The sequence below is a fragment of the Hemitrygon akajei genome, chromosome 8 (assembly GCF_048418815.1).
Source record: "Hemitrygon akajei chromosome 8, sHemAka1.3, whole genome shotgun sequence".
Classification (NCBI taxonomy): Eukaryota; Metazoa; Chordata; class Chondrichthyes; order Myliobatiformes; family Dasyatidae; genus Hemitrygon; species Hemitrygon akajei.
In genome coordinates this window covers 2,937,261-2,953,424 of record NC_133131.1, presented here as the reverse complement: position 1 = coordinate 2,953,424, position 16,164 = coordinate 2,937,261, and the positions used below count along the sequence as shown (strand labels likewise).

The window sequence follows — 16,164 nt, the reverse complement described above, 5'->3', positions numbered from 1 at the left end:
TAGCCCACTGACATTAAAAGAAATGAATTTTACTTTGTCAATAGACAATAGACAATAGACAGTAGGTGCAGGAGTAGGCCATTTGGCCCTTCTAGCCAGCACCGCCATTCACTGTGATCATGGCTGATCATACACAATCAGTACCCCATTCCTGCCTTCTCCCCATATCCCTTGACCCCGCTAACTATAAGAGCTCTATCTAACTCTCTGTTGAATGCATCCAGAGACTTGGCCTCCACTGCTTTCTGGGGCAGAGCATTCCACATAACCACCACTCTCTGGATGAAAAAGTTTTTCCGCATCTCTGTTCTAAATTTTGTGAGAAGATGGCAGCATGACGGCAGGACGCAGCAGCCACTCCAGGAATCAATATCTGTTTTCTGTAAGTAGGGGCCATGCACAATCCTGATTTGATGCAGACGGATGTGAGAAGCACGGAGGAACATCTGGTGAAATTTCTGACATGCCTGTTTTGCTGCCGCTGCTACTGTGCGATCGAAAAATCTCCGGAGAGGAAGGCCTCAAATCCTCGGCTTTGCCTGTTGCTTGGCGGCCGGGGCCAGGTTCAAAGCGCTCGGCAGAGATGGTGCTCGGTGCTCAGTGTCAGAGGGCTGGTTGGAGGCTCGAAGTTTTCGGACGGACTCAGAGTTGGCTGTGGTCGGGTGCTTCCAGAGGCTACATCGGGAAGTTTTGCCGCGTTGCAGGTTCATGGCAGGAAGAGTTTTTCTTCCTTCTGCCGTCTGCGTGAAATGATGGGCTGTCGGGGACTTTGAGACTTTTTTTTACTGTGCCCATGGTCTGCTCTTATCAAATTACGGTATTGCTTTGCACTGTTGTAACTGTATGTTATAATTATGTGGTTTTTGTCAGTTAGTCTTGGTCTGTCTTGTGTTTATGTGATATCATACTGGAGGAACATTGTATCATTTCTTAATGCATGCATTACTAAATGACAATAAACAAGGACTGAGTGTCCTCATAATCTAATCTAATCTAAATGGCCTACCCCTTATTCTTAAACCGTGGCCTCTAGTTCTGGACTCACCCATCAGCGAGAACATGCTTCCTGCCTCTAGCGTGTCCAATCCCTTAATAATCTTATATGTTTCAATCAGATTCCCTCTCATCCTTCTAAATTCCAGTGTATACAAGCCCAGTCGCTCCAATCTTTCAACATATGACAGTCCCGCCATTCCGGGAATTAACCTTGTGAACCTACGCTGCACTCCCTCAATAGCAAGAATGTCCTTCCTCAAATTTGGAGACCAAAACTGCACACAATACTCCAGGTGGGGTCTCACCAGGGCCCTGTACAGCTGCAGAAGGACCTCTTTACTCCTATACTCAATTCCTCTTGTTATAAAGGCCAGCATGCCATTAGCTTTCTTCATTGCCTGCTGTACCTGCATGTTTGCTTTCATTGACTGATGTACAAGAACACCTAGATCTCGTTGTACTTCTCCTTTTCTTAACTTGACTCCATTTAGATAGCAATCTGCCTTCCTGTTCCTGCCACCAAAGTGGATAACCTCACATTTATCCACATTAAACTGCATCTGCCATACATTTGCCCACTCACCCAACCTGTCCAAGTCACCCTGCATTCTCATAACATCAGTCCTTAGCCATCTGTATTTATCTGTCAATGTATCATTGAAATTAACAGAATAAAACTTAATCGATCTACTCCCTGAACAAATAAGAATCAAGAAACGCAAATAATAACAAAAATGGCAATGAACGTGTGATTCCAAGGCTGAGGTCTCTAGTAGATGACCCTGCGATAAGCTAGAGGAAATGTCTAGCTGTGGGGGATAACCCCTCCTGCTTGTGAATTGAGGGCCCCCATTGCAGTATTCATAAAAGTCAGTGAACAAATCCATTACACAGAAAAGATTTCCCTGTGTACTCCTATATATATATATACTCCCACATACCCACACACACCCATGTATATATAGAACCATAGAACATTTCAGCACAGAAACAGGCCTTTTGGCCCTTCTTGGCTGTGCCGAACCATTTTTCTGCCTAGTCCCACTGACCTGCACCTGGCCCATATCCCTCCAAACCCCTCTCATCCATATACCTGTCCAAGTTTTTCTTAAATGTCAAAAGTGAGCCTGCATTCACCACTTCATCTGGCAGCTCATTCCACACTTCCACCACTCTCTGTGTGAAGAAGCCCCCCCTAATGTTCCCTTTAAACTTTCCCCCTTCACCCTTAACCCATGACCTCTGTTTTTTTTTCTCCCCTGGCCTCAGTGGAAAAAGCCTGCTTGTATTCACGCTATCTATACTCATCATAATTTTATACACCTCTATCAAATCACCCCTCATTCTCCTATGCTCCAGGGAATAAAGTCCTAACCTATTCAACCTTTCTCTGTAGCTCAGTTTCTCAAGTCCTGGCAACATCCTTGTAAACCTTCTCTGCACTCTTTCAACCTTATTAATATCCTTCCTGTAATTAGGTGACCAAAACTGTACACAATACTCCAAATTCGGTCTCACCAATGTCTTATACAACCTCACCATTACATTCCAACTCTTATACTCAATATTTTGATTTATAAAGGCCAATGTACCAAAAGCTCTCTTTACAACCCTATCTACTTGTGATGCCACTTTTAGGGAATTATGTATCTGTACTCCCAGATCCTTCTGTTCTACTGCACTTCTCAGTGTCCTACCATTTACCTTGTATGTTCTACCTTGGTTTGACCTTCCGAAGTGCAATACCTCATACTTGTCCAAATCCCTTGTCCATACTGGTCCAAATCCCTCTGCAAGCTTTGAAAACCTTCAAACCTTCAAACATTCCTCACTGTCCACTATACCTCCAATCTTTGTATCATCAGCAAATTTGCTGATCCAAATTGCCACATTATCATCCAGATCATTGATATAGATGACAAATAACAATGGACCCAGCACTGATCCCTGTGGCACACCACTAGTCACAGGCCTCCACTCAGAGTAGCAATCCTCCACTACCACTCTTTGGCTTCTTCCATTGAGCCAATGTCTAATCCAATTTACTACCTCTCCATGTATACCTAGCGACTGAATCTTCCTAACTAACCTCCTGTGCGGCACCTTGTCAAAGGACTTACTGAAGTCCATGTATACAACTTCCACTGCCTTCCCTTCATCCACTTTCCTGGTAACTTTCTCAAAATACTCTAATAGATTGGTTAAACATGACCTACCACGCACAAAGCCATGCTGACTTTTTCTGTCAATGCCTGTCTATCCAAATACTTGTAGATCCTATCTCTTAGTATTCCTTCTAATAATTTACCTACTACCGATGTCAAACTTACCGGCCTATAATTTCCCGGCTTACTTTTTGAGCCTTTTTTAAACAATGGAACTACATGAGTTGTCCTCCTATCCTCTGGCACCTGACCCGTGGATATCAACATTTTAAATATTTCTGCCAGGGCCCCTGCAATTTCAGCACTAGTCTCCCTCAAGGTCCGATGGAATACCCTGTCAGGTCCTGGGGATTTATCTACTCTGATTTGCCTCAAGACAGCAAGCACCTCCTCTTCTTTAATCTGTATAAGTTCCATGACCTCCCTACTTGTTTGCCTTGTTTCCATAGACTCCATTCCAGTTTCCTTAGTAAATACAGATGCAAAAAACCCATTTAATATCTCTCCCATTTCTTTTGGTTCCATACATAGCCGACCACTCTGATCTTCATGAGGACCAATTTTATCCCTTACTATCCTTTTGCTCTTAACATACCTGTAGAAGCTCTCAAGATTATCCTTCACCCTGACTGCCAAAGCAACCTCATGTCTTCTTTTAGCCCTCCTGATTTCTTTAAGTATTTTCTTACTCTTTTTATACTCCTCAAGCATCTTATCTCCTCCCTGTTGCCTATACATGTTATACATCTCTCTCTTCTTCTTTATCAGAGTTCCAATATCTCTCGAGAACCAAGGTTCCTTATTCCTTTGCCTTTAACCCTGACAGGAACATACAAACTCTGCACTCTCAAAATTTCTCCTTTGAAGGCCTCCCACTTACCAATCACATCCTTGCCAGAGAACAACCTCTCCCAATCTACACTTTTTAGATCCTATCTCATTTCTTCAAATTTGGCCTTTTTCCAGTTTAGAACTTCAACCCGAGGACCAGATCTAACTTTATCCATGATCAAGTTAAAACTAATGACGTTATGATCGCTGGAACCAAAGTGTTCCCCTACACACACTTCCATCACCTGCCCTAACTCATTTCCTAATAGGAGATCTAATATTGCATCCTCCCTAGTTGGTACATCTATATTGATTTAGAAAACTTTCCTGAACACATTTCACAAACTCTAACCTATCTAGACCTTTAACAGTATGGGAGCCCCAATCAATGTGTGGAAAATTAAAATCCCCTACAATCACAACTTTCTGTCTCCTGCAGTTGTCTGTTACCTCTCTGCAGATTTGCTCCTCCAATTCTTGCTGACTATTGGGTGGTCTATAATACAACTCTATTAATGTGGTCATACCTTTCCTGTTTCTCAGCTCTACCCATTTGACCTCAGTAGACAAGCCCTCTAATCTTTCCTGCCGATGCACTGCTGTAATATTTTCCCTGACTAGCAAAGCCACCCACACACCCTTCATCCCTCTGTCTCTATCATGTCTGAAACATCGGAACCCTGGAACATTGAGCTGCCAGTCCTGCCCCTCCTGTAGCCAAGTTTCAGTAATGGCTATGATGTCATAATTCCACGTGTCAATCCAGGCCCTCGGCTCATCTGCCTTTCCCACAATACTCCTTGCATTGAAATATACACACCCCAGAAGATTGTTACCACTACACACAACCTTGCTATTTATGACTTTGCATGAACTACTAACATCATTTTTTTTACCTCCGTTCCACTATCTACTCTGGCACTCTGGTTCCCATCCCCCTGCAAATCTAGTTTAAACCCTCCCCAATAACACTAGCAAACCTCCCTGCAAGTATATTGGTTCCCTTGTAGTTCAGGTGTAACCCGTCTCACTTGTACAGGTCCCACCTGCCCCAGAAGAGGTCCCAATGATCTGGAAATCTGAAACCCTGCTCCCTACACCAGTTTCTCAGCCACATGTTCATCTGCCAGAGCATCCTACTCTTACCCTCACTGGCACGTGGCACAGGCAGCAATCCAGAGATTACTACCCTCGAGGTCCTGTTTTCCAACTTCCTACCAAGCTCTCTGTACTCACTCTTCAGGACCTCCTGAATGTATGTATAATATATATACATATATATTACATACATACACATATATGCACACATAGATATATTCTCATTTTGGTGGAGAGAAAGGAGTAAATGAGCGAATAAAGAATAACAACTAAGTAATATAGAATCCACATTATAATAAGTATTTCTCAAGGTAGGTATATCACTGTCTACTTTTGCTTCCTTTTAGCTTCTCAACATTTTTAAAGTTAGCCAAACCTTATGGCACTTCTGGAGGGGGTGAGGGCTGTCTTTGGAAAACTCCCGGTCTCTTCCTCATATACTTCTCTTGGCCTCCTCCTGTCTCCTGCCTTCTCGATTCTCGCACTATTTCCCAAGCAGAGCGGGATAATTCCTCAGCCAGGCTTTCCCTCAGTTTGATCATGCTGACGGGCAACCCTCTGGCCTTCATGTCTGTAGTCGCCTCTTCCACTGTCTGGTACAATCGCGTCCTGTTGTCATAAAACACTCGAAGTTTAGCAGGGTACGGAGTTTGAAATCTAATCCTTTCTTGCTTTAGTACTCGCTATACTTCAGAGTATTCTTTACATTTCTGCAGGACCACGGGGGGGAGGGGTAATCTTGGTCGAAATATATTAATTTAACATCTAAAAACACCCTCTTCTTACTCCAGGCCCTTCGTAGAATCTCCGCCTTGGTACTGTGCCAAAGGAATTTAATTATTATTGATCGTGGCTTATCTGCTCTATCTCGGGTAGGCTTTGGGACTAGCGCGCGATGCGCTCTCTTGATTTCCAGCTCCATAGTCGAGGAAAGCTCCAACGCGTCCCGCAGCAACTTTCGAACAAACTCCGTCATAGACAAGCCCTCTGCTCCTTCGGGAACGTTGTATATTCTGATATTTTTCTGCCGTGATCTTCCCTCCAGATCAAGCAGTTTATGTTCTTGGCGATTTAATATTTTTATCGTCTTACTCAGTATCCATTCCACATTTTGAATGTGATCTTCCACCTTCTCAATTTGAGTCTCTGCCACCGCTATTTTTTGATTGACGTTGGCGAGCTCTGACTTAATATCATGTAGCTGCTGCTTTATATCTTTCTGGAACTCCCTTATCTCTTTCAGAATTTTAATCATATTCACCGCTTCGCCTGAACGAGGCCCAGTGTCCGCCTCGCTAGCACGCGGTCGGGTAGGGGAGGCGCTCACTGCACTCTGCTCAGTCGCAGGCTCCGCAGTGTCGCTTTTTTAATTTCCATTCTTTTTCCCCATTCTTGCCCCTCTTTTCAGTTCAAATATTTTTCGAAAAATACTATATTTGATGGGTTAACAGGGTTTAATACATGTTTTTCCGGAGGAGCTAGTGACTTAAGCTGCCATTCTCGACGATGATGTCACCAGACCACCGGGAAACATTTCTGATGGACAAAGATTATTTCACATTTGGAAAGGCATAGGTAGCATGGTTTTGTTAGAGGGAGATCTTGTGCAACAAATTTGATTGAATTTTTCAGAGGCAAAATATTGATGAGGGCAGTGGAATAATTAGTCTCCATTGACTTCAGTCATGCCTTTGACAATATGCCATGTGGAAGACTAGTCCGAAAGTTTAGAGCCCCTGGAGTTAAAAGTATCTTGACAAATTGGATCCAGAATTGGCAGGCATGTTGGTGAAAGTACCTGTCCAGTAGTGGAACCACTGGCATTGGTTCTGGGATCAGTTTCTGAAATATTTCCTGTATCAATGGAAACCATGGTGAGGGGTAAGAGATTTAGAAGGGATCAAAGGAAAGCCTTTTCACCGAGAAAATGGTTGGAATCTGGAATGAACTGTCTGAGTGAGTGGTGGAGGCAGGCAGTCTCATGACAGTTAAGAACTACCTAGATGAACATTTTAGCAATCAATTCACAGAAGTCTGCAGCCAAATACTGTCAAATAGAGGCAAGGGATTTAGCTTAATTTAGTATTATTAGTAGTTTGCAACAACTTTGTGGACTGAATAGTCTGCTCCTGTGTTGTACTGTTCTATGTCTTGTGTTTTATGGTCTAACTTATATAGAACTTGTTAGGCGACTTTTTAACTTGTATAACTCTGACTCAAATGTTTACCTGTTGTTCCATTGTTCTTTAAGTCATGTGTCAATATTGGGTATGATATCATTCTCTGTCTGTGTCTTTAGTTCATTGGCCTTTTTTCATAAACTTCATAAACTTTTTGTATTGAAGTGCAAAACTTTTTGGTGACATTTCTCAGCCTTTGATTTTCCAGCCTTCCAAACTCACTTAGAGTCATTGAAAGGTACAGCATGGAAACAAGTCCATCGGCCCATTGAATTCACATGACTAACAATCACCATAGCTAACACTAATCCTACATTCGTGCTTACTTTTCCCATATCAACTGCCTGCAGAATCTACCACTTACCTACACATTCTGGGCAATTTACAGTGGCCAACTAACCTATCAACCCATAAATCTTTGGGATGTAGGAGGAAACCGGATCAGGATTGAACCTGCATCTCTGGAGCTGTGGGGCAGCATAGTGTATCTACCAGCTGCACAACTGTGCCACCTGAACTTGGTATATTTTTAAGATAAGGAGAAATAAAGAGTGAGAGATTACTGGGGATAGGTTAGACTTGAAGTTACAGTCAGATCTACCATGATCTTATTCAATGTCAAAGCAGAGTAGAAGGGGCTGAGTGGTGTACTCCTGCTACTAGTCTATATCTTCACATCTCAAAGTACCCTAATTTATCAGTTATCTCCTCTTTTTTTTATTATTGACCCGCCAATGGTCAGGTTCAACCATGGATGTTGTTGTCTAGCTGTAGCAAAATCAACACGCAAGTCAGGGCAGTATGATATGGAGAGCAAGCTGTTGCCCATGCAGCAGGCTCCTCATCTCAACACAACTGATGAATCCAAAGGAACAGCAGAGACTGATACAGTTTAGCACCAGTGGAGTCACAGAAATTGCCACTCAACATTGAACTCAATGTAGAACTGTTTCAGGGACTCCATCTTTGGATTTTTCCTCGGCATTTACTCCTGAAGCCTTCCTCATGAGTGGGGATAGCCGCAAGGCAGCAGAGAATTGAGATTAGAGTTTTCCTTACCCTAGATGAGTTGTAACCACAGCTGATGAACCCCATTGGCCCGGAATGAATATTTAATAAGTAGTGGGAGCTTATCCCCACTGTTTCCCAAACCCCCCCCCCCCCCCCACACACCCTCGGCTATGACAACCTTTAATTCTCCTCTAGTTCTCCCATTAAATATGGCTTTCCTCAATTCCTTCAGTCACAGTTGATTCCCAAGAGGACAGAGTCCAATTTAATCCCCTAGTGAATGGAGCCTTCCTCTCCCCAAATTTTTCCATTGCCTAGTGATGAATTCTCCCATGTATGGACACCCTCACCAAACTTATTAATCATCTACCTTGCATAAATAATTTTGTTGTTTTTGAAAATATGCTTACTTTACATTCTCTTGCTTTGTAATTTAAATTGTCCTTGCCTTCTTGTGCCAGAGTCACCTTGGTGCCATGGAGTTTGCACTTCCAATGTATGTACACAAAAAGCCACTCTAGGAAAGGAACCGTAAGGAGAAGGATCTGTTCAGTCCTCAGGCTATCTGATATTCAATCAAATCATATCGTTACTTTTGCTCCCCTGTACTTCAACTTCTTATATTCACTTTTACTGCATATACCAAAAAATCTGTAGTTCAGGACCATGCGATATCTCTCTATTGACATCTTATAAATTTTGAATGACCTCCAACAAAAGAGTTGCAGCTTCTACTACTCTTTGTGAAAATATACTTCCTGACTTTACCCTGTCCAGCCTAACTCTCATGTTCTGAGAGAGATTTTACCCTGTCCAGCCTAATTCTCATGTTCTGTACACCTGCATCTGAAGAATTGTTTCTATCCATTCTATGGATAGGACCAATAGAAAATGATGCTGGAGAAATTGTAATGGGAGATAAGGAGATGGTGGAGGAACTGAACGAGTATTTTGCATCAGTCTTCACTGAGGAAGACATCAGCAATATACCGGACATTCAAGGGTGTCAAGGAAGAGAAATATGTGCAGTCACAATTACGACAGAGAAAGTACTCAGGAAGCTGAATAGTCTAAGGGTAGATAAATCTCCTGGACCAGATGGAATGCACCCTCGTGTTCTGAAGGAAGTAGCAGTGGAGATTGCAGAGGCATTAGCAATGATCTTTCAAAAGTCGATAGATTCTGGCCTGGTTCCGGAGGACTGGAAGATTGCAAATGTCATTCCGCTATTTAAGAAGGGGGCAAGGAAGCAAAAAGGAAATTATAGACCTGTTAGCTTGACATCGGTGGTTGGGAAGTTGTTGGAGTCGATTGTCAAGGATGAGGTTATGGAGTACCTTGGAGGCATATGACAAGATAGGCAGAACTCAGCATGGTTTCCTTAAAGGAAAATCCTGCCTGACAAACCTAGTGCAATTTTTTGAGGAAATTACAAGTAGGCTAGACAAGGGAGATGCAGCAGATGTTGTGTATTTGGATTTTCAGAAGGCCTTTGACAAGGTGCTGCACATGAGGCTGCTAAACAAGATAAGAGCCAATGGAATTACGGGAAAGTTACATACGTGGATAGATCGTTGGTTGATTGGCAGGAGACAGAGAGTGGGAATAAAGGGATCCCATTCTGGTTGGCTGCCGGTTACCAGAGGTGTTCCACAGGGGTCCATGTTGGGGCCGCTTCTTTTTACGTTGTATATCAACGATTTGGATTATGGAATAGATGGCTTTGTGGCTAAGTTTGCAGATGATACTTAGGGAGGGGAGGGGCCAGTAGTGCTGAGGAAACAGAGAGTCTGTAGAGAGACTTGGATAGATTGGGGGAATGGGCAAAGAAGTGGCAAATGAATTACAATGTCGGAAAGTGTATGGTCATGCACTTTGGTAGAAGAAATAAATGGGCAGACTATTATTTAAATGGGGAGAGAATTCAAAGTTCTGAGATGCAACAGGACTTGGGAGTCCTCATGCAGGATACCCTTAAGGTTAACCTCTAGGTTGAGTCGGTGGTGAAGAAGGCGAATGCAATGTTGGCATTCATTTCTAGAGGAATAGAGTATAGGAGCAGGGATGTGATGTTGAGGCTCTATAAGACACTGGTAAGACCTCACTTGGAATACTGTGTGCAGTTTTGGTCTCCTTATTTAAGAAAGGATGTGCTGACATTGGAGAGGGTTCAGAGAAAATTCACTAGAATGATTCCGGGAATGAGAGAGTTAACATATGAGGAACGTTTGACTGTTCTTGAACTGTACCCCTTGGAGTTTAGAAGAATGGGGGGGACCTCATAGAACCATTTCGAATGTGAAAGGCATGGTCAGAGTGGATGTGGCAAAGTTGTTTCCCATGGTGGGGGAGTCTAGTACAAGAGGATATGACTTGAGGATGGCAGGGCGCCCATTCAGAACAGAGCTGCGAAAAATTTTTTAGCCAGAAGGCGGTGAATCTATGGAATTTGTTGCCATGGGCAGCAGTGGAGGCCAAGTCATTGGGTGTATTTAAGGCAGAGATTGATAGGTATCTGAGTAGTCAGGGCATCAAAGGTTATGGTGAGAAGGCGGGGGAATGGGTTTAAAGGGGAGATTGGATCAGCTCATGATGAAATGGCGGAGCAGACTCGATGGGCCAAATGGCCAACTTCTGCTCCTTTGTCTTATGGTCTTAATTTGAAAAAAAAATTTCTGAAGAACTTTTAGGTTATCTTCAACTTTCTACATCCAGTGTAAAGCAACCAATAATAAATAAAACCAGAAAAAGCTGGGCATCGTCAGCAGTGCAGGCAGCATCCATGGAAAGCGACGTAGTTAATGTTTCATATTTGGGCAAAATCATCTGATGAAGTTGAAATGTGTTTCTCTTTCCATGTTTCTACTTGACCTGCTGAGTGTCATAAACTCATAGAGATGTATAGCACAGAAAAGGTTTTTTCGCTCCACCTTGTCCATATCGACTACTTTCCACCTACATAATTCCTGATTATCCATACTAGGATGTTATCTTTCCATATCTTATAAACTTAAGTGCATCTCTAAATGCCTCTTCAAGGTAGTAATTGCATCTGATTACAGCATCTCCTCTGGTGGAATGGTAACCACCCTCTACGTAAGAAATGTTTCCAACCATTTCTCTGTTTATTTCAGACTTGCAGCTTCTTTTGGTTGATTTTTTTTCAAACTTTTATTAGTAAAACCCAAACTTATTCAACTTATTATCATTATGTTGATGATTTAGTGATGTGCTGCTCCTCTCCTTGCCCAATAAATCATTCCTGATGGACTTGCCAAAAACTGACATGTAAAACATAGCAACATAGAAAACCTGCAGCGCAATACAGGCCCTTCGGCCCACAAAGTTGTGCCGAACATGTCCCTACCTTAGAAATTTCCAGGCTTACCTATAACCCTCTATTTTACTAAGCTCTGTGTACCCATCTAAAATCCTCTTAAAAGACCCTATAGTATCCGCCTCCACCACTGTTGCTAGCAGCCCATTCCACGCACTCACCACTCTCTGAGTAAAAAACTTACTCCTGACATCTCCTCTGTACCTACTTCCCAGCACCTTGAACCTGTGTCCTCTTGTGACAGCCATTTCAGCCCTGGGAAAAAGCCTCTGATTATCCACACGATCAATGCCTCTCATCATCTTATACACCTCTATCAGGTCACCTCTCATCCTCTGTCGCTCCAAGGAGAAAGGGCCGAGTTCACTCAACCTATTCTCATAAGGCATGCTCCCCAATCCAGGCAACATCCTTGTAAATCTCCTCTGCACCCTTTCTATGGCTTCCACATCCTTCCTGTAGTGAGGCGACCAGAACTGAGCACAGTACTCCAAATGGGGTCTGACCAGGGTCCTATATAGCTGCAACATTACCTCTTGGCTCCTAAATTCAATTCCACGATTGATGAAGGCCAATACACTGTATGCCTTCTTAACCACAGAGTCAACCTGTGCAGCTGCTTTGAGTGTCCTATGGACTCGGACCCCAAGATCCCTCTGATCCTCCACACTGCCAAGAGTCTTACCATTAATACTATATTCAGCCATAATATTTGACCTTTTGATTAGAGGAGGTTTTAATGGTCAAGTCACCCTACAGGTATTAATAGTATCTCTTTCTGATCAGATTCAAAGATCATACTGTCCAGTCTGACTGTGGATCATAATCAATGTGCAGACAAAGTGGAACATGTGACCCTGGACCTTTTAAATCATCTTATGTGTACTACTAATTCAAGTGAGTGTTTTATTATTCTATAACATTTGTGTTAGTAGATTGTTGCCTGTCTGATTGAAGGTCTGTTCCTAAAGTCTGTGGATCAGTGTTGGGTCCATTTTTGTTTGTCTATAATAATGATTTAAATGATCATTTGATAAACTGGATCAGCAAATTTGTGGATTACATCATGATTAGGGGTGTAATGGACAGCAATGAAGACTATCCAAGCTTGCAGCAGGATCTGGACCAGCTGAAAAAATGGGCTGAGAAATGGAAAATGGAATTAGAAACATAAAAACATAGAAAACCTACAGCACAATACAGGCCCTTCAGCCCACAAAGCTGTGCCGAACGTGTACTTACTTAGGAATTACCTAGGGTTACCCATAGCCATCTATTTTTCTAAGCTCCATGTACCTATCCAGGAGTCTCTTAAAAGACCCTATCGTATCCGCCTCCACTGCCATCGCTGGCAGCTCATTCCACACACTCACCACTCTCTGTGTAAAAAAACTTAACCCTGACATCTCTTCTGTACCTACTTACAAGCATCTTAATGCACACAAGTGATGAGTGTTGCACTTTTGGAGGACAGACTAGGACAGGAAATTACATAGTGTACAGTAGGGCACAGGAGTACGGTAGAACAGAGGGATCAGGGAATACTGATTCATAAATCCTTGAAAGTGGCTTCACAGTTGGATAGAGTCATAAAGGCAGTGGTTGCACATCAGCCATAAATGAAAGAATTGAATACAGGAGTTAGGATGTTATGTTGAAGTTGTGTAGATTTTGGTAAGGCCTAATTTGGAGTATATTCTGCTCACCTACCTACAGGAATAGGATTGAAAGTGTACAGAAAAAATTTACAAGGATGTTCCTGGGACTTGAGGATCTGAGTTACAGGGTAATGTTCAATAGGTTAGAACTATTTTAAGGAAGTTTTGGATAGGTCCATGGATGGAAGGGGTATGGAGGGTGATGGTCCGGGTGCAGATTGCTGGGACTAGGCAGAATATCAGTTCACCATGGACTGGGTGGACCAAAGGGCCTGTGTCTGTGCTATAATGCTGTATGGCCCTTTGACTCTAAAACTACAAAGAAAAACCTGACAACCATATGTCAGTTAACCAAACATCTGTGGGAAGTAAGTTACAAAAGATAGTTCTGAGGGATAAGATCATAAGACATAGGAGCAGAATTAGACCATTCAGCCCATTGATTCTGCTTCGCCATTCCATCATGTCTGAACCCAGATCCCACTCAACTCCATACACCTGCCTTCTCACCATATTATTTGATGCCCTGACAGATGAGGAAACGATCAACTCCCACCTTAAATATACCCATGGACTTGGTCTCCATTACAGTCTGGGGCAGAGCATACCACAGATTTACTACTTCCAGAATCATCCTCGTTAACCTCCTCTGGACCTTCTCCAATGACGACACATCCTTACTGAGATATGAGGCCCGTAATTGTTGATAATACTCCAAGTGCAGCCTGACTAGTGTCTTATCTCAGCATTATCTCCTTGCTTTTATATTCTATCCAGCTTGAAAAAAAATGCCAACATTGCATTTGCCTTCTTTACCACAGACTCAACCTGTAAATTAACCTTCTGGGAGTCTTGCATGAGGATTCCTAAGTCCTTCTGCACCTCTGATAAACAGGAGTTACAGGGACATAGTCACCCCTAAGAGTCAGGAGACAGGTAGCTGGTTGACTGTCAGGAGAGGGAAGGGGAATAGATGGAATGAGCAGAGCACCCCTGTGGCCGTTCCCATCAATAATAAGTATACCGTTTTGGATACTGTTGGTGGGGACGACCTACCACGGACAAGTTGCAGTAGTTGTCAGGTTCCGATCCGGAACCACGTTCCGGGTTTTGATCCGGTCCGGGGGCTCCGGACTCCAGGTCCTGCAGTTGTCCCTCCCGTCACCCGTGATCTAGTTAGGACCCTCCTGGTTCAAGGAGACACACCTGTAACTCATTGAGCTGCAGGTGTTTATAAGGGGCCTTAGGACTGGGACCAGACAGGTGGTCGTTTTGTTCTGTTTCCCGTTTCTCCGCCGGCTCCAAACTCTTCTCTGCATTCTGTGATCCCGCCCGGGATCAGATCTTCTCTTCATCGTACTTCTCTGCCCCGTGCCAGTACTACCAGGTTGGTCTACTCCCCCACCTTTCTTTCCATGCGCTGGTCCCGCTTCTCCGCTCGGTTTTGTTTCTCGCGCGGTCGCGCTGTCTGCCGGCCGTTTCCGAATTTCCCGTTGTCATGGCTTTTGTGTTGGTCAACCTGGACTTATGCCCGTTCCTACCCCTTGCCCCTGTCGGGTACGTCTGGCCGACCTGCCTCAGCCCAGCAGTGGTTGTGCCTGCTCCTATCCCTTGCCTCCGTCGGGCGGCTCCAACCAATGGGCCGTGGCCCGGCGGGGGGTCTGCCCCCTCCTTCTCTTCTGCCCGAACTCTGGGATAGTGCCCGCACCCGCCTAGGGGTCCGCGTCGTGCCCAGGCCTCCGGTGTTTCCGCCTGGGAGGCACCCCTACCCGGGATACATGCGGCCCGCCCAGGGAGGGCTCTCCGCTAGCCTATCGCCACCTAAATCTGTCTGTCTGCCTGACTGCCTGAACCCCGGGAGCCTGCCTGCCTGAACCTCGGGAGCCGCTCCGCTCCACCTGCCTGAACCTCGGGGACCTGCCTGCCCGAACTCCGGGAACCTGCCTGCCCGAACCCAAGGAGCCGCTCCGCTCCGCCTGCCCGAACCTCGGGAGCCACTCCGCCTGCCTGAACTCTATCTGCCTGAACCCCAGCTACCCTTAAGTGCCATGGCACCCCCATCCTGTCCTCCCCCTAGTACTTCAGTGCCTGCATCTTGCGTTTGGGTGCATCTGGCCCCTCTTGACAGTGGTTACGTCTCTGGCACCGAGACTGGACCCTCAGCTCAGAAGGAGAGGAGGGAAGTAGTGATAGGGGATTCGATAGTTAGGGGGACAGATAGGAGGTTCTGCAGAAGAGATTGAGAATCCTAGGTGGTCTGTTGCCTCCCTGGTGCCAGGGTCCGCGATATCTTGAATCAAGTTCTCAGTATTCTCAAGAGGGAGGGTGAGCAGCCGGATGTCATGGTCCATGTAGGGTCAAAAACGTGGATAGGAAGAAGGAGGAGGTCCTGCAAAGAGAATTTAGGGAGTTAAGAGCAAAGTTGAAGGACAGGACCTCCAGGGTTGCAATCTCAGGACTGCTACCTGTGCCACGTGCTAGTGAGGCTAGAAATAGGAAGATAATACAGCTAAATACGTGGCTAAGGAGTTGGTGCAGGAGGAAGGGCTTAATGTTTCTGGACCTGTTCCAACGGGACGGGTTGCACCTGAACTGTAGGGGGACTAACATCCTTGCGGGAAGGTTTGATAGTGCTGCTCCGGGGGGTTTAAACTAGATTTGTAGGGGGAGGGGAACCAGATTGTTAGAGCAGATAGTGAGGTGGAGGAGGATAAAGGTCATGCAAGAGCTGCAAGTATAGTGCATGGAGTAAAGCCAGATCTAACATATAAAGAGGCTTTGAGGAAAGAGAAACAGAATAAACAGTGTAAAGGTAGTAAGGTAGAAGGGCTAAAGTGCAGGTACTTCAATGCAAGAAGCATCAGGAACAAAGGTGATGAACTGAGAGC

At 44.4% G+C, this 16,164-nt stretch overlaps 1 protein-coding gene across 6 annotated transcripts in view; it reads left to right on the top strand.

Moving 5' to 3' along the window:
• The window catches only part of LOC140731559 (uncharacterized), a 281,877-nt gene that overhangs the window by 246,384 nt on the left and 19,329 nt on the right, over positions 1 to 16,164 (top strand). For 5 of the 6 annotated variants that reach the window (XM_073053074.1, XM_073053075.1, XM_073053073.1 and 2 more), the window contains one exon: positions 12,405 to 12,515. The exons of the other annotated variant lie outside the window; for it this stretch is intronic. In XM_073053074.1, coding sequence (XP_072909175.1) covers positions 12,405 to 12,515 — 111 coding nt within the window. The remainder of the gene's footprint in view (positions 1 to 12,404; positions 12,516 to 16,164) is intronic. 6 annotated transcript variants of the gene reach the window in all.